The 19,917-nt window shown below is 39.2% G+C and overlaps 1 protein-coding gene across 11 annotated transcripts in view; it reads right to left on the reverse strand.

Annotated features, from left to right (window-relative positions):
- The window catches only part of PTPRK (protein tyrosine phosphatase receptor type K), a 640,850-nt gene that overhangs the window by 98,225 nt on the left and 522,708 nt on the right, over window positions 1-19,917 (reverse strand). For all 11 annotated transcript variants that reach the window (XM_045294289.1, XM_004702060.4, XM_045294293.1 and 8 more), the window contains exons 12-13: window positions 9,337-9,610; window positions 3,955-3,991 (exon numbers count right to left, since the gene is read on the reverse strand). In XM_045294289.1, the coding sequence (XP_045150224.1) occupies window positions 3,955-3,991; window positions 9,337-9,610 (311 nt within the window). The remainder of the gene's footprint in view (window positions 1-3,954; window positions 3,992-9,336; window positions 9,611-19,917) is intronic.

Here is a 19,917-nt window from a genome sequence, read left to right on the forward strand (position 1 = left end):
TTTCTTCCTAGAAGTGGAACTTGGTATAGGCTAAACATGTGATTAGCCTTAAAAAAAAGCAAGATAGGGCTGAGTCTTTAATAAGCTTTTCTGATAGGAGAACACTTTGCATGTGTTTGCACAATTCAATGTTAAAGAAGTTCTGCATGTCCTGTGTGACTCCACAGGGAGAGTCTTCTTGGTAGAGTATTCTCTGGTTTTCCCTGAACTTTCCCCCTGTGCCTTTTCTCTTGGCTCATTTTGCTTCGCATCATTTCCCTGAATTATATAATAGCCAAGAGTACAGCTTTATACTGAGCCCTGTTGAGTCATCCAGATGAATTACTAAGCCTAATAATAGTCTTGGGGAACACACACACACACACACACACACACACGTTTCAAAAAGTTTGTGGAAAAATAGAATTGAACTATATTTAAAATGTTCCATGAACTTTTTGGAGCTCCCTTGTATATCAGTAGGTTTCCTACCTTAGCAATCTACAACTACACATAAAAGTAATATGATCTATATACATATAGATCACATCTAAAACACACTTTATCTATGAGAAAAAGCTTGTGGATAAACGCCATTGTTTGTTCATTCCACTTCTCCATGAACTTTATGTAGTCCCCATAATATTTGGTGTGTGGGATGTGTGTGTGCTCAGTTATAGATTGTTTATGCTCTCTGTTGGAGTACTCCATTGTGTAAATTTGCCAAATTTAATTATGAAGTCTACTGGTGAAGGAAGTTTGGGTTCTTCCAGTTTTTGAATGTTACAAATACTGGTGCTATAAATTTTACAATACACCGTTTAGTACACATTTCTTTAGAAGTATTGCTGGGGATGAAGGTTGGATCATAGATGATGCATATGTCCTCTTTCAGTATATACTGCTAGCTACTCTCCTGGAACGAGGGTACAAATTGTTACTCTAACAGCATAAGACAGATAAGATTTCCAGTTGCTCTATCGACTTTGCAATACTTAGTACTGACTGTGTTTTTCCTTTTAGAAATTGTTGTATGCACACAACGGCATGCCATTTTGGTTTTATTTAGAATTTTCTGTTGAGTACCACATACCCTATGTGTATTGGTCATATGATTCTCTTTTTCTGTATTGTCTTTTATTCATTTTTCAATTGGAAGATCTATCCTTTTTCATATTGACTTATAGAAGGGCTTTATAAATTATAGATATAAATCTCTTTGGATATATTTCTTGTAACTAACTTTTTACTTCTATGAACTGTATTTTACTTTTAATGATGTTTTTTGATGGAAGGAAGGCCTTAACTCAAATTCATATGCGTTACCTTTATCAACAGCACTTTTGTCTCTTAAGTAACCTATGTAAAGATATTTGCCTATGTTTCCATCTAGATGTGTTATTATCTCTTCTATCTAACTTATCAAAAAGGGTATAGCATCAGTACTCATAGCTAAAGCTGTGGGGATGGACACTAGGGAAGGTTCCGACTGAGGAATATACGGAATACAAGACTTTCTGATGGGAGGCACCCAAGCAGAAGACAGGTACTACTAACAGTCCCTGTGTTCTTCAAAGCGGCTGGGGGAGTGAAGGCCCACCTTATGCCAGGCATGGAAAACTGCAAGGAGGCCAGAGAGGTCACTGTCCGAACTGTACACATTCCCTTACTCATTCATTCGGTGCAGTTTCTGCCAAAGGTCATGCAGAGTCTGAAATACCTTTATTTATTTTTATTTTTAAAGGAAATGTACCTTATCTACATACATACCTGCTACCTGAATGCACACTTAACAATAAAATGCACAAGTTTTAAGTACTATAGCTTGGTAGAATTCTAACCTAAGTTTATACCCACAAATTTTCAAATCTATCTTTTCCCAGAAGGTGCCCTCCTGCCCGGTCCCAGTGAATATGTTTAAGTCATTTTGATTTCTGAATATTTCTTCAAAATGCATCTGCTTTCAGAGGGGCATTTATTAAAATATATCCATGATATCTGAAAAATTTATTTTTATATTGAGAAATTTCATTTAAACAAATCTAACCACATTTACATGCTGTTAGTTTGTAACAGTGTCAGGTATTAAGTTTATGTGATCACAATAAGTGTGGCTTTTACCTATGTGAAAGGTGCTGACTGTTTAGATAAAGAATTACATTAAATTTGGGCAACTATATATATATTTTTAAAGTCCTCTTTGTTTTTGCCAAACAATATAAAACATAAACAAACATAAAACTTCACTATTGTAATGATTAAATTAAGAGTTAATCCCTAGGTATAACTTTGAAACTCACTGGCTTCAAGTTGACTCATTATAGCAGCCCTAACTAGTACTTATTAAATGCTATGCACTATTCAGTGTATATCTATATCTATATAGATCTATAGCTATATATATTCACAATACTAGTAAAGTGTAAGGTGGCTACTTTTTTTTTTAGAGGACATAAGATTAAGTAATTTTCACAATGGCAGTACCAAAGATTTAGTAAAGAGAGGAGTCAGGAATGAACTCATAGAGTCTGGGACCTTATTCATTGTGCCAAAGTACCACCCCAAGAGGCGGACATACCACAGGTTGATCCTATTAAATAAGCAGAATATTTCCTCCCACCTCAGGGACAGAATTATGGTATGACAACACCCAAAGAATTTTTGGAAGGCAGAAAGATGATGCTTTTACATTTCTAGTTTTATTTTAAGTATGGAAAAATCAGTTGATCTACATTCCATGTCTTCTATCATTCTCTTCAAACAAATTCACTTCTGAACTCCTGACAGGTGAGTTAAAAATATTAATATAAATTCATACATTTTATATGCATTTTCATGTTTTCTCTTTCTCTTCTTTAAGTCAAGTTACTTTGCTTTCTCCTTTCAATGATCATGAGTAACATTAATATTTGAATTGAAAAGTGATATTTCTTCCCTTCCCTGTGAAGCCTCTTTATTACATCTTCAGAGTCAAAAGAAAACAGTCTTTCTTTATTGCTTTTACAAATCAGGAGTTAAACACAAATGCTTAATTGAGCAGATTGATGATTAGATGGAGAAAAATGATGGAAGGAAACATGCCAGCACAAACAGAATATATCCATTCATTTTTAGTCCAAACAAACTGACTACTGCTCATGAATGTGGGTCTAATGCGAATTCTGGCAGCAAATCACACTGAGAATCAACCCTCTGAGGAAGGCCACGTCAGCACGCAGGAAGCTTTTTCTTGCTTCCCTTGTTAGACTACACCAAATAGTTTTCACTGTCTCTTGCTGGCACAATAAAATAACTCTTAAATGAAGGATGATAAACATATCAAACACAAGGGACCGTTTCCCTGCTCTGAGCACCAGTACTATTCATTCAAAGATGAAATAGTTTCTCGTCTCAAAGCAACTCAGCAAGTAAACACAACATGCAAAATCAGTAGGGAGTGCGCTGGTCCTCAGCCTTCACTGATCTAAGTTCTTGGCATACATTAAATTAATGAAGATGCAATTTTGATGAAGATATGGACCAATTACCATGCTAAAACTGTTACAAGAGCAGGTTTGGCTCTTTTTATGAATCATTGTCTGCCAGAGAGAATAACAGAAGTTTTTAAACAAGCTGCTTGTTATTTTGAGCTGAGATGATGGAGCTTTGCCTTATACACTGGCTGCTCAGCAGTAGGAGACATTTCAGACTCGAAATGGCAGAAGTAGGCCCTTCTAAGTTTTCCTAAATCCTTCCTATTCTCGTAACGATTCCTCCAGTCCAGTACTAGAGAGTGGAAAATAGCACCCTATTACATGCTAAAGACACCCAAGTGGGGCAAGGGCTTGGCTGGCAGTTTAACTGGGCCCTACTACAAATGCTCTGTTATAGAAATGCCACATCTAATTAGCCCTCATGCAAGGAACAAAGCTCTTTCATTTTAGAAGGGGGGAAATGGAGTTAAGAAACATAGAAAGAAAGAAGCTAACACCTTACCTTTTGTAGCAATTCTTACACACTGGGTTTTAGTTTCCTGGTGAAGTAAAAATGAAAGAAAACAGTCAGTGCACAGAGAGTATGTCTTGTTTTATGAACTATATTATGAAGAGCCATCTGAGGTCATACAATAGAATCATAAAGAATAGGGATCTAGCGTTAAAACACTTAAGAAATTTTCTATGAGCTGTCAAGAGATTAAAATATACACAACACCCCCTCAAAGATAAGAGCTTTTAGAAATGTTTCCAATTTCTAAAGTATAGGTATTATTTTTCACCTTATAATGAACAAAGCTCTCATGTCTAACAAGCACTAGAGTATTCTATTTGTATTGACTGTATTTTTTTGGTGCTGTTGAACTATCGGAGAGAAATGTATTTCCAAAGCTGATACAAATCAGATGTAAAAACAAATTTTATTTTTACCTCTTATCTTCAGAGGCAGACCATATCTGAATATTGCCTACTCTCACTTAGATCCTACCCATGACTAAAAAGCTACATGTTTGTAGTTAGAAAGATCATCCACAAAGTGTAGCAAAATTACGCTTAATTTTATCTACGCTTCCTTTCCACTTTAAATTTAACTCGAGGGGAAAAAATGTCTCTCGTTGTAAATTATTCTCCTCCTCTTGCCAGACTGACTGGTAGAGGAAACAGAAGCAGGAAAGGACAGAAGTTATCTCAGACCTCATAGTTTCCTTTTTAATTAAAAAACACATTGGTTCTAGGGCGACAGTAGTGAGTAGAGACACGTGTTGATGCTGGATGTTTCCAGCTCCACATCTCAGTGGTCAAGACTTGCTCATCTACTATTGATTTCTGAATAGACAAGGGAAGACTGGTGCCAAAGCCAGTGCACAAAGCAGAGAGGAGATGTGCTGTGGGAGGTTTCATTCTTTTGTGGGAGAAGGGGAGGGATGGGTTGGGGGGTGTGTGTGGTGTTAGAAGCTAAGAGTTTTAAGAAAGGATACAAATAAAACAAAGGATTTTACTGGAGATTAGCAGCGGAGACACTACATGCAATGCTGCAATGTGCCTTAAATTGCAGAGAGAGCAGTTTTTGATCAGGTGAGACAAACCAAGGAATGTGCTCACAAACAGAGAAAGGGAAGGGGACATGACGGAAAGTTCCAGAGGTTTGCTAAATTAAACTCATTACTATCAGTCAATGTGTTTATTACATACATCCTGATAATTGTTTAGCACAGCATTCTGTCAGCAATAATTGAAACAATATTTTTTGTCACAAATGCCTGCCTCTCTCTTAACCTTAAAGTTTTGTTTTATGTTTGTGTGTTTGTTTTAATTATTACATATTGACAAGTTTAAAGAGTTTCCACATTTCTCAAAACCATTTTTTATTTTTAAATCAGACCCAATGAAGCACTGAAGAGAATGTTGGTAATTTTTCTAAAAAATTAAAAATTGTATTTCTATTACTTTTCACCTGAGAGGTCTTTGTAGCAAACTGCAAGAAATGATTTCACATTCCAATGAAGGCCCAAAGAGAATTTGACTTCCTAAAACCAATAGCTGCAAACGATACTGGCAGGCCCAGCCTCTGCTGGTAGGAGCCACATTCATTTAAAAACCCTGTGTCAAGATAACTGTAAAATATATTGTTGCTACTCTGTACTTTGATTATAGCACAGTGGAGATATATTAGCAATTAGAAGAGAATATTTATGTCAAAGTGTTTAAATGGTGCCAGAGAAAATCCTTTATAAGTAATCAACATTCATTAACACTCTTCTCATACCACAGACTAAGTAACAAAAGTTAATTTGGAATCTCTCACATTCTAAAGATTAAAAAAAAAGCAGAATTATATTTTCTACCCCTCCACTGCTTTGTACTTAGAACAAAACAATGATTCTTCATGCTCATACGACTGAACAGCGCCTTTTATCAGTGGGGCAGGATGTGGACACCTGACTCCCCCGGAGGCTTCTACAGAAATAAGTCAGCAGAAGGAGCACCAGCAGCCTTGAGCAGTGCCTAGCTTTAACGTCAACCGTAGAAGACTCTGTGCCACTATTCTGTTCCATACACTGTGCCCTAACCATATGAGGTAGTTAGTTTATTGTGCCAACCTGGCCGATAAACTATGTGGGGTTAATTGGCTCAGTGAGCCTGAGTTCTCAGGTCTCTTGCTTTGTGATGGTCGGACCAGGGTGCAGCTGCCTTAGCCAGTTCCCAGCTTCAGCTAGCAAGACTCACTTCCTGCAAGACGTCCCTGAGGAGAAGCCACATGGACCTACCCCGATGCAACCCTGGGTGATGGAGCAGCCATGTGGAGACTCCTGCCAGCGCTGAGATGCCTACACGTTCACTGACTCGACTTTCCTCCTGCAGTCGGTGTCATTGCATGTGTCTTGTGAGATGGAGGTGGATTTTGTGGATTGGTGTTGGACATTTGGGTTAATGTTGGATTTGTGGGCTTGGAGAGCACTGGGTTGGGATGTTTTCTTGATGGGCACTTACCGTTTATATAAAACTCTCTCTTATACATGAGTTTCTGTAGATTTGTTTCTCTAAAGTACCCAGACTAACATACCATATAAGAAAGCAGAGAGAAATGATTTCTTTCAAAACAGCCAAATCATCCATCAATGCCTTCTGTCCTTATAGCGCTTACAAAAAATGCAAATGGGTGGTCACGAAGATCTTCGAAGAAAATCATCCCAAGATATAGTGTGACTTATCCAAGGAGAGCTATCACATGATCTCATATCCTCTCAAGTTTCTACCTCAGAGACTCCATTATTAAAAAACCCAGCATTGGCCTACATGGTGGTTATGGCTGGGTGCCCACCCGTGGACTTGAACTCACAGTAAGCCTACAGGCCCGCGGGCACTGCCCCATAGGGTTTCTGAGGCTGAGACCGGAACGACGCAGGCGGCCACATCATTGTGGAAGGGACGGTGCGTTTGAAATGCCAACCTTCCTAATTAGCAGCTGAGCTGCAACCGCTGTATCGCCAAGCCTTTTTCTATATATAGTTACAAGTGTTGAAAGACGGCATTCTGCTACTGGATTTTAAGTTGTGGAAGATGCTACTCTCAACTTTTTTTTACCCGATCACTCTTAAAAAAAAAATAACACATTCAAATAAGCAAATTGAAGGAAAGAAAATTTCCCGGAGAGAACAGCATGCGGCATGCAAGGCTAGGTTGTTGGCCCACATATGGAAGCACGAGTTGTTTCTAGCATCCTGTGGTGCCTCCCTCTTCAATATTCATCTGGGATCAGTGGCAGCGTTCAAAACCAGCTGTGTCCAAACTGGGCAAGGGAGGGGCAACCGGGGAAAGGGGGAGCCGGCGTCGCTAAGGGCACAGCAGCTAGCCACCTCCGGGCCGCCATCTGTAGAGGTTCTGTCGGATGTGCCAGGGGCGTCCTGTTACTTTGTAATCAGAGGACTGTTACTTGTTATTTACTATTTGGCTGCTACCTCCTGAAAAGTTTATAAGGGTCTATTAGCCGGCTGTGGAACATGTATTTTGTTTATCCTGCTGTAAATTTAATCTTCTGAGCAAAGAAGTCAGAAGAATGCCGGAGAGTTCCTGGGGGCAGAGCGGTGGCAGCCCCACACACACCTTCTCCAATCAGTTTACTCACACTTGGCAGTGGGGGTATTCCTGTGGAATGCTCACACGAGAAGGGCGCAAGGAGACACAGGAGAATGAAAACAACATGGCTTGGGCCAGGGCACCCCAGTTCTCAGAGGACACTTTTTTTGTTTGCTTTTGCTTTTGGACCCTGAAAAGGGGTCTTACGCAGCAGATGTGCCCAAGGCAATACGTGGAGTTCTGGACTGTTGTTTGCATGGGCTTGGAATATGGATTCAAGTAAAATGAAATCCTTGACCATTTGTTGAATCTTTCCTTTGTTTATCAGTTCGTTGCCTATTAGTTCGGTTGGGAATGTTTTTATTTTCTTCTCATTGAAGTGTTATCCATACAGGAGGATGCAATCCTTGCTCTTCATCAGCAAGTGCTCCGCGTCCTCATCACTGTCAGGAAGCAAGGTTGAGATACCTGCATATTGAAAATTGTTACTATACCTGCTTCCAATTCTGATCCTGAATTCTTTACACAGTATAGCTTCTTAGATTATTTACACAGCATACAGGTCAAATAAGAATGGTGAATGGTTACAACCCTGATGTGCACCTTACCTAATTTTAAACCATGCACACGATTCCTTTGTTCTGTTCAAATGACTGCCCCTTGGTGCACCCAGTTGAATGCCTTTGAGTAGTCAATAAAACACAAGCTAATACCTTTAAGGTATTTTCTGCTTTCAGCCAAGATCCATCTGACATCAATAATGATATGCCTTGATCTATACCAGTGATTCTCAACCTGTGGGTCGCGATCCTTTTGGAGGGTCGAACGACCCTTTCACAGGGGTTGCCCGATTCATGATAGTAGCACAATTACAGTTATGAAGTAGCAACGAAAATAAGTTTCTGGTTGGGGGTCACCACCACACGAGGAACTCTATTAAAGGATTGTGGCATTAGGAAGCTTGAGAACCACTGGTCTATCTATACCCACTACCCTTTCAGTAAGAAAGGGTGGGTCCTCTGCTAGCACAGGCTATTAATGAGTCTTCCTCCAATTGTGATGCCAGATTCTTCTTCATATGGTCCATCTTGTTGAATTATTTACCTAGAATACAGACTGAATAAATATGATAAAAGGACACAATCTGATTTCCATATCCCAAATCACACAACATCTCCTTGTTCTGTGAATGATTTCCTCATGTTCTATGCACAGGTTTCACAGGAGTACAGTTAAGTGTTCGGCAATTCCCGTTCTTCACAAGGTCATCTATAATGTGTTATCAGCCACACAGTTAAATGCCTGTGCACAGTCAATGAAGCACAGGGAATGTCTTCCTGGTATTCTCTGCTTTCAGCCAAGATCCATCTGAATCAGCCATGATGTTCCTCTTCCCATGTCTTCTTCTAAGTCCAGTTAGAATTTATGGCATTCCCTGTCAACTTACTGCTGCAACAGTGTTTGGATTGCCTTCAGTAAAATTGCACTTGCATGTGCAATCAGTAGCATTGTTTCATAATTTCCACATTTGGTTGGCCCACCTTTCTTCGGGATGGCAACAGATATGGATCTCTTTCAGTCACTTGGCCAGCTGGTCTTCCAGATTTCCTGGCAGAGACGAGGGGCGCTTCCAGCACTGCAGCACTATAGTAGCCCAAACGGTAGGCAATGTTGGGAAAAACAACTTCCCCAATGCATCATTCTCTCTCTCTCTCCTTTTAGACAAATGCTACTGAGTTTTTGACTCCAGTATTCTACAATTGTAGCAAAACAACAACAAAACAAGTAAGTGTTAGTGGAAACTCACCTTTTCCACACTGCTCATGGCCTGGAAATAGATGTTGTATCCTTTGCGTGGAGCCAAAGGTGGGTTCCAAAAGCCCTGGTACGTTCTATTGTCCCCAACTGTAAAGGGAGCGGGCTCAGGTAGATTCCCGGGAGGCAGTTCAGCAGCAAAGTAATATGGTGCCCCCCCACTCATGGCATTTTGGTATGTGACCGGAACCTGGTAGCATTCCATTGTCCCAGCTTCTCTCTTTGTTCGGTGGGGGTGCAGCTCTTCCACCACGATCTGATAGGCACTGTTTGGAAACAGGAAGTTACACCTTTAGAGATTTGCGACACTAAGATGTTTAATATAAACATGCAACAAGTAAGAGTATACCCCTGGCCATCACACTTTAAACGTGGCCACTACCTGATAGTCCGTGGACGCTTGTGTGGGGCTATGGTGTGGAACACGTTTTGGTTCATTTCCAAACTAAGATAAATTCGGAAGGAAGTGCTGGTGATGAACTTTAGAAAAAAAAAAATCACTTAATGAATCATTTAAATGACAATGACCTAATCTGCAACAGAACATGGGCAGGAGGCAGCATTTCTTTCTCTCTGCTTGTGGCAACTGTGAGTCAGGAGTTAACAATAGCTAGCCTTGACCCACCACATTCTTATTTTCTGCTTTTTTGCATTAAAAGAGAATTTCACAGGAACCCTGCTCACCCAGTGCTCCAACAGAGTTACTACGGAATCTAATGAAGCAAGAAAAATCACGATAGAATTAATCACATCTTTAAAATGTTGAGAAATACCCAGTCCTAATAAGGAACCTGACATTATCCAAAGACACATAATAGATCAAGTTCTTTGTCTGATATTTTAAAATGTTTAAAGTTAACATTTTCCTTCGAATCGATAGTATGGAAGGCCCAGCTCCAAGATTCAACAGAATGACTGCCTCGGAGCGGTGCTCCAAGTGCCAGGCCACAGTTGTCACCGCGTAGAGACAGACTGTGCTGACAGGCGCCTCTGCCTCTTGACCTTGCTGTGGCATCCACAGTGGCTCAGCGCTATGCAGAGCTAAAGTAAGAGTGACATGCTGCAATACGGGCACAGATGGACAGAAATCTGTCCTCGACACGGAAATAGACTGACTCCCCTTCTAGAGTTGTTAATAATAAAATGTTACAAATTGTAGAAACAAATGGCATTTGGCCTACTAAATCTTTGACTTAGATCTTCCAATTCCTTTATTAGCAGTTTGTCAAACTTCAATAAGTGATTATTTTACAAAGGAAAAGACAGAAAAGAATAATGCAACAGTAAAATAAAGATGACCCCCCACCTCACAAATACTTCTTGTTATAAATTCTCCCAACTAGTACCTAAAAATAATACTCTTTCTCATTAGAATTTTTTTGTTGGGGGGGAGGTATACCTATAAAGTTGACATTACTCATCTTCTAAAAGAAATTTGTCAAAATATACTAAAAATCATGAGAAGATGCATTTTTACTATTTATATGAATTGAATATCATAAGCTATGTGTATTTCTACCATGTCTGAATTCTGAATCTTCAGGAGCCTTCTATATAAGGAAACTAACGCTTTATGTGAGTAGAAAGCCTCATCTTTCTCTCATGTAGCTACTGGTGGTTTTGCAACAGGGGTCCCCTGGTGGCCTAGTTGTTAAGCACTGAGTTGCTAACTCAAGGTTAGAAGTTCAAAATTACCAACCACACTTTCGGAGAAAGGCAACACTTTCTACCCCTATAAAAAATAACAGAGTCAGAAACTCACAGGGACAGCTCTACCCTGGCCTTTAGGGTCGCTATGAGTGGGAATCAACTCAATGGCAGTGAGTTTGGTTTTATAAGGAAAGAGGCCTGGTGGTGTTGGAGAGATAACCAACTTCAAGATCCAAGGTTCATGTTTCAAATGTATCAGCACCTTTGTGAGCAGGTGGTGAAGCAGCAGTGGGTAAGTGAGATAAGGCTATTTGCTCCCCAAAAGATTTACAAGGCTTGAAAACCCTATATAGTCACGTTAGTAGCAGTAGATATAGGAAAACCCTTTCCTCGTCAATATATTTCTAGCAAGAATGGGCTTCTACAAAAAGAAGGAAGAGGGTAGGAAAGCAAAAAAGAACAAGTGATCAAGGGCGATTTTAATGAAATTTGAATCTAGACAATTAAAGCAGTTTAGAATCTGGTATAAAATTCTAATGTATATGAATGCTTTTATAACTCCAAACAAAAAAAAATTCATGATTATAAGAGACATAAATTAGTTCCTTTTCTTATTAATCTTATAAATTCTCATTTTCCATCTAAATATTTCCAAGAAAGAGATATGTTGCATCCTTTAGTAATAGGACAGGAATTGTTTTCATGTCAGAACTCAAGATTTGGATAAGTAACTAAGTCAGAATTCCATGTTACTTCAAAATATGCTTGCTTACTGCACCATTTCCTATACTTTTGCTACGTTGGGTTATTAAACTTCTAGAAATGCTACTGAGATAGATGCATGCTCTCCGAGGAATCCATAGAGCAGATTCCAGTCAACTTTATAGCCCTGAAAACAAAAAAAAAATCACAGCCCTTTGAAAAGTAGAAAAATACAATGCACAGACATGGACAATGTTAAGCAAATATAGCCTTTGAATTTTTTTAAAATTTTCAGTTTATAATCCAAATTTTTGTATTTCAAATTTGCATACCATGCAGATACATATACATATGCCCATTAATACATACATCTGTATTTTCCCAGACAAATCAAACCTAATATTCTTTCCCCAATGAGAAGTAAGTATAATTACTTACACTTGTTGATTATTTAACCTAATCCTTAAAAATATAGTCCTTGTTAATTATCTCATAACTCTAGGGGGAAAAGGGAGTCTATGGATATTCATTTTTAACTACTTTTATCACATTGGCATAAATTTTACCTTTCAAATAAAGTCTATAGCGCATGGTTTGCTCCCAGAATCTTCTCAGATCAAAGCACATTGCCATTGGTGGAGAGGGGTAAAAACAGAAAGATGGCTCTTCACTTGGGCAAATGACTTTTGAGTTTGATTTCATAAAATACAAAAATCAATACACTGAATGTCTTTGCTGACTTGGTACTCTTTCCGATGAAATAAAAATGATGCCTACCCCAAAATGATTTCCATTTCATCAGTTAGAGGAATTTTTATATACATATAAATCCACACATACACAAAGGGGCTTCAAAAGTTTGGATAAATTCCCTTGTTTTCAATTCCATTTATCCACAAATTTTTTGAAGCCCCAGTATAACATTGCAATTGTGATATACTTTAATTTTGTAATGTGCATTTTCTTTACTAATATTATGTATATATTCTTTAAGTAAGAAGAACTCCCTCCCATTAAAATTTGAACCACGAGTTTTTCTTTCTACTTATGACACTATACATACACAGTCTTCTGAATATTGGCTTCCAGCTGTCTCTAAAAGATTCTTTGTGTAGTGACTGACATTAGCAAAGGAGCTCCATGAGGAAAGCACACTCATTCTCTGTCTGCAGAAATGTCTTCCCGGCAAAATCCTTGGCTGACTTTCTGTATATTTTAAAATTCCAACTATATCTAACTCCACAAACTGAAACAGTAACCATCACATTTTATATTCAAGTATGGTTTTCAGAAAAAATATTGGCTATTTAAAGAGGATATGTGGAATGAATACATTGATTTGTACCTTGATTACTTATGCCTTTTATAAAATGAGCATACATCCAAGATATTTTTCCCTCACTGAAGTGGCTTTGCTACATCAAATATCATGAACACTATTTATAAGTAAGAATTTTATCAATTCACTTGGTCTATACATTTGCAATCAATTATTATAATTTGAGAATTAACTATTGAAAAACTGCCATGTATAAGAGGAACCGTGGGGGGCAGTGTGTTATGTGTGGGGCTGCTAACTCTAAGGTCAGCCGTTTGAAACCATCAGCTGCACTCAGGGAGAACAATGAGGCTTTTTACCCCTGTAACGATGTCCAGCCTGGCAACCCTCTGTGGGCAGTTACACTGTGTCCTGTGGGGTGGCTGTGTGTGGAGGTGGACTCCATGGCCGTGAGTGTGACTGAGCACGAAGAACGTCCTGTGCTCGCTCCCGCAGCACATGTGCTGCTATCAGAATGGCACAGGACAACAAGCAAGTTTGGGAAGTGTTCCATGTTTTCTTGGTGTGTGTTGGCTTATCCCTTTGAAGACTTAATAAATGTTCTCCTTAAATGATTAAAAAAACAAAGAATGTATTATTGTTCTAGGTAGGGGGAAGAGAAAGATGAGAAAAGTCTCTGTTTTTACGGCCATTCTATTCAATTCTAAACTTTGAAATTTCTAGTGACGATTGGTGTTAGAATATTTCAGGCCAATTCAATTTCCTTACAGTTAAATAATACAGAAAAGCCAAAATATCTGCACTCTTTAATACCTCTCTTACTTATGAACCCATGACTGCTCATGATAAGCATTAAAAATAACCAATATAGTCCATCAGAAGTCAATTTTCAGAGCCATTTTAAATCATCCTTCAAATGCACATTCACCCTTGCACTCAAAGTTGCAATTGTACTTTTCCTCTACTGAAACATCACTCACATATGCCACTTTCCAGTATAGATCTAGGCTCACTCATAGCTGGTGTACTGCTGTCTTTTTTACACCCCGTCATAAGCATGGTACCCAGGCCGCATACTGAAGCTATGCAAAGTACTTTTCCATGGAGTGACACTGCTCCAAATCCTCTACTGGCATTTCACTGCCATTAGTTAGGCTCAGTGTTCAGTCAGCTCCTTTCAAGACTCATCACTTGCCTCATTTATATCTTTCTTCATGCACATCGTGCAGGGATATGTATAAGCAATACAGAGATCAACCGTAATCATGGTGAGTTCTTGAAAACTGTTTACACAGAGACAACTTGCTATACAAATAATGAGAAGTCACAAAAGGTACATCGTGACTAACTTGAGATGTACTTCCAAACAAAAAAATAGACATGACATTCTTTTAAGAGCATTGTGGTTCTAAGGCTCCACCAAGGCAATTTTAACTCACAGCGACCGAATTTGCAGCAGAGCAAAACATTGCCCTGCCCTGTACCACCTCAAACAGCTGCTATGCTTGAGTCCACTGCTACCACCTGAGACCTATCGTGTCATGCCTCTGCTTTGACAGTGCTCTTGTTTCTTTTTTATTTTTATTAGGGGCTCGTACAGCTCTTCTCACACTCCATACATATATCCATTGTGTCAAACACATCTGTACAGATGTTGTCATCATCTTTTTCAAAACTTTTTCTTTCCACTTGAGCCCATGGCATCAGCTCATTCCCCACCCCTTCCCTCCCCCATGCCCCCTTGATATTTTATAAATCACTGTTATTATTTTTTCCTGTCTTACACCAACTGCTGTCTCATTTTACCCACTTTTCTGCTGTCAATCCCCCTGGGAAGGGGCCATACTTTGATCATTGTGATTGGTTCCCCTTTACTCCCCAGCCCCGTACCCTTACTCTCCTAGTATTGCTGCTCCCCGTATTGGTCCTGAGGGATTATCTAGTCTACCCTCGCCTTTATCAGTATGATATCCTTCTCCAAGGACTTGTGTCTCCTGATAACACGTCTAAGATTATGAGATGAAGTTCGGCAGCTTTGTGAGGGGATTGAAAATACCCTGGCCTTCCTTATGATTTGTCCAGCTTTCACATGCTGATGAGATGATGAAATGATATGGCTTGAGTTGGGACCATTTTAATCCAAATTTATCTGCAGAGACAAGTGAGTATTTTTAGTGTCGCCTCCATTTGCCCTAGCATTGCAGCTCAATTAGTATTCAGTGAATTCCTGGAGCCTTGTTCTTGGCTAATGCCTTCCGCGCTATAGGATTTTCCCAATCAATATCATCAATTCTTGGCCATATGATGCCTTCTAAAGCGGTTGGACACAGAACAATTTTTTTGGTACAGTCACTCTATGCAGTCCTCCGATGTTATTTTGATGCACTCGGAGTCATTCAGTATTTTGCTTGTGGTGTTGTTGTTACTAAATGCTTTTGAGTCCGCTCAACTCATAGCGACCCTAAGTCCAAGAGAACAAAATCCCACTGGCTCGGGTCCATCCTCGCAGCTGTTCTGTGAACCCAGGTACAGCCATCCTGTCACGGGCCTTCTTCTTCACGGCCCCTCTCGCTATGTTACCACGAAGGGCGTCCTTCTTCAGAAACTGGTCTCTCCGGAGAACATGCCCAAAGTCTATGAGGTTGGTAGTGGTACTTGTTAGTGGTACTTCTAAGACGGATTTGTTTCTCCTTCTGGTTTCTTTTCCTTTGTCTGTGGGATCCTTCAATATAGACTTTATTTATTTTTTCCCCAGATTGAGAAACCAAACATGTTCTCCCTCTTAAGTTTCCTAACTCCAGGTCTTTATTTTTTCATCTCAAGTCACCAAGAAATATTTTGTTCACCTCTTTTACTTCATAATTGCTTTTTCCCATTCACATTATCTACTTTACTTTCAAAAGCAAGTTTTAATGTCCCGAATGGGGACAATTTTAGTCTTTCTTTTTTCCCTTTGTTCTTATGGGCCTCTTACTTTCGGCAGGTATGCTGGCTTGGACGTCACCCCGCACTTGTCTTTTCATCAGTCACTGGTGCGCACTGTGTAAAATCTCTATTTGAGACGGTCTCTAAACTCAAGTGGATATTCTCCAGCTTGATCTTTGGCTCCTGTGGACTAGTTTTCATTTTTTTCATCTCCACCTTGAAATGATAAATGAGCAATGGATGGGTTAAGTCGTAGTTGGCTGTGTCCTTGTTCTGACTGATGATTTCAAGTTTCTTCACGGTCCTTTTCTACAGATATAATATATTTGATTCCTGTGGCATTTTTCTGGAGAAACCTCTATGTTGCTAGTGGTAGGTGTCATTGAGTGAGTTCTGATTCATGGTGACCCTACGCGCAACAGAACAAAACCCTACTCGGGCCAGCTCCGTCCTCACAATTGTTCTTGCGTTTAAGCCCATAGTTGCAGCCATGGCGTCAATCCGCCTTATTGAGGGGCTTCCTCTTTTTCACTGCCCTTCAACTGTACCAGTCTCTTCTCAAGAGCCTCGTCTCTTCTAACAACGTCCAAAGTCTCGCCATCCTTAGCTCTGAGGAGAATTGTGCCTGTTCTTCATCGAAGAGAGATTGGTTCTGCTTAGTCCATGGAACTTCCACTTATCTTCACCAGCATCCTAATCAAATGCATGGATTTATTTTCGGTCTGCGTTAGCCAGTGCCCAACTTTCACTTGTATGTGAGGTGATTGGAAATACCACGGTGTGGGTCAGGCATAACTTAGATTTTAAAGTAATACCCTTACTTTTCAACACTTTGGAGTGCTTGTGTGCAACAGATTTAGCTAAAGCAATGCATTATTTGATCTCTTCAATGCTGCTTCCATGAACTTTGATTGGGAATCCAAGCAAGACAAAATTCGTGATAACTTCAATGTTTTCTCCATTTATCATGATGTTATTTATTGGGCTAGTTATAAGGATTTCAATTTTCTGTACATTGAATTGTCATCTATATTGAAAGCTTTAGTCGTTGCTCTTCATCAGCAAGTTCTTTAAGTTCCACTTTCAGCAAGCAAGGTGGACCCTCTGCCCCTCTACCGTACCAGCCTCTTCTCAGGAGTCTGGTCTCTTCTATCAACATGTCCAAAGTCTTGCCATCCTTAACTCTCAGGTGGATTATGCCTATACTTATTTCATGTTGGTAATAAGCCTTCTTCCATTCATGATGCCACATTCTTCATTTAATCCAGCTTCTCTGATGATTTTCTCAGCATACAGATTAAACAAATATGGTGAGAGGATACAGTCCTGACACATATTGTCCCTCATTTTGAACCAGGCAGAACTTTCTGGTTCAGTTTGCACAACTGCCTCTTTATTCATGAACAAGTTCCGCATGAGCCTAATGAAGTGTTCTGGAATTGCCATTATTCCATTCTTCAGTACCATTGGTTTTTGATCATATGCTACCTCTGGAAATAGTGGAATGTTAACTAGTTTGTTTTGGTACAATGACTCTGTGTATTCTATCTTCTTTTGATATTTCCTGCAACATTAAATATTTCCCCATAAAATCATTCAATCGTATAATGTGTGGCTTGGATTTTTTCTTTAGTTCTTTAAGATATCCTAAGAATATTCTTTCTTTCCTTTGCACATTTCATTATAATATTTTACTGTGTCTTCTTCAACTGTCCTTAGAAATATTCTGTTCAGCTCTTTGACTTCATCATTTCTTCAATGTGCCTTAATAACTCTATGATTAAGAACAAGTTTTATGATCTCTTCTGACATCCACTTTGATCTTTTCTTTCTTTTTAATTATGTTTGGCTTTCTTCATGTATTGTGTTCTTGATGTCCGTCCACAGCTCATCACGTCTTCTGTCGTTAGTGCTTCATGTATCAAATCTGTTCTGAAGCTGTTCGCAAAATTCAGGTGGGATATACTCAAGGTCATGTTTTTGGCTCTTGTGGACTTGCTTTCATTCTCATCAGCTTTAACCTGAATTTACATATGAGCAATTGATTATCTCTTCGACAGTAGACCACTAGCCTGATTTTGAACTTCTCCATTGTCTATTCCCACAGATGTAGCTAATTTAATTTCTGTGTATCCCATTAGGAGACATCCATGGGTCTTTTTATATATATATATATATATATATTCAACAGTTTTATATGCATAAATTCACATATCATACAATTCAATAGTCAATCACATCGAGAAAAGTTGTACAATCATCACCACAATCAATTTTAGAACATTTTCTTCATTCCTGTACTCATCGTTATTAGCTCCCCATTTCCCTCCAACCTAGTAGTAGCCTTTTGTGTTGTTGGAAAACAGGTATTTGCTATGAACAAATCATTGGGTTGGCTTGCAAAATTCTACCATGCCATCTACAGCTTCATCGCTGTCACCAAGCTGATACTTTTCCTTCCTCTTTATTTCCAACTTTTGTATTCCAATCACCAATAAATGAGAACGCATTGATTGCATGCTTGATCAATTTCCAACAGAAAATGTTGGTGGAAGTCTTCAATTTCTTTATCGCCAACATTTCTGGTTGGGGCATAAATTTGAATAATAGTTGTACTGATTGGATTCCCTTGAGGAGAGATAGATATAATCAGACCACAGGCAGTATTGTACTTCAAGATTGATTTGATATGTCCTTTTTGACAATGAATGCAATGCCTTTCCTCTTGATTATGCCATTGCAGGCACATCTCATTCCAACCACATGATTTCCTGATTCAAATGGCTAATACCAATCCATTTCAGCTCATTAATTCCTAGGAGTTATATGTTCGATTTCATTTTTGATGACTTCAAATTTTCCTAGATTCTTATTTCACACATTCCAATTTTTGATTATTAGCAGTATTTTGCAGTTGTTTCTTCTTGAGTCTTACCTTATAAGCAAATTAATATCCCCAAGTCTCCACTCCCACAGGCTTGACTCTCTGAAGTCACCGGGGTCTACTCCACTCCGAGAAAGCAGCTCCTCCTACTAGTTCGATGACTTTTTGCATCTCTACCACTTATAAAATAAAAGCTATTCATCATTTCCCACAAAAATCAACCCACTTCATTCCCCTTCTGACCTGTCACTAAGCTTTATACATCTTTCTGCTGTCCAACAGTATAGGGGCAACACCCTCTCCTGTATTTTTATTGCATCCGTCTTAAGGCAGCCACTATAATTTCTCCTCAGGACCATTTTAGCTTCATTTCTTCTCACTCCCAGTCTGTTCTCTATATTTCAATCAGAATGATCACTCTAAAATTAAAATTCTGATAATTTTCCATTTCATCTTTCGGGACTGACCTTCCTTTTTCAGGCCACTGCTCAGACGCCTCTTCCTTTAACCCGTTTATCTCTTTAGCAGCAGATGTTGTTACTTCTACAGTACATCCCTGCTTCTTGACGGCTTGAACTGCTTGCAGTTCTTGAGCCGACCGTGCTAGGCTACCGATATCGCCCTCTGCCAGCCCCTTCTGTGTGGGAGGGGCACTGTCCCTTCTCTTGGCAACAGTCTCCTCCCCTTGTCCAACTCATTGTGAACTCTCCTGAAAAATTCACTCTAGTGCCACCTTTCCTCGGGGTTTTCATCGTATTTATTATATTCCACTATTGTTAATATTTGACTTAGGAGTCTCTCATTGTCGATTTTCCCCACTTTTGTTTGACCTTTCAAAAATTTCTATGGTTGGATGACTAAGTTCATGCGAAATATTGAATGTTGATGAATCAGTACATTTATAAAAACCAGTACTACTATTAGCTTTATTAATCAAACAAATCTACAAAAGCAAACACAGCATGCATACTCTAACTCATCAGGCTTTCCCTGTTACTTTGACAGAGGTGTTAGGACAGATTTGTTGGACACGAGGAAGATGAAGGCCAAAAATGAAAAGCTATTTTCACTGGGGTTGGGCCAATGGATGAGGACATGCAGTGTGACAGAGACCAGTGATGTAATAAGGTAGG

The sequence above is a fragment of the Echinops telfairi genome, unplaced genomic scaffold (assembly GCF_000313985.2).
Source record: "Echinops telfairi isolate 266 unplaced genomic scaffold, ASM31398v2 ScPeMD7_3533;HRSCAF=4204_0, whole genome shotgun sequence".
NCBI classification, from domain to species: domain Eukaryota; kingdom Metazoa; phylum Chordata; class Mammalia; order Afrosoricida; family Tenrecidae; genus Echinops; species Echinops telfairi.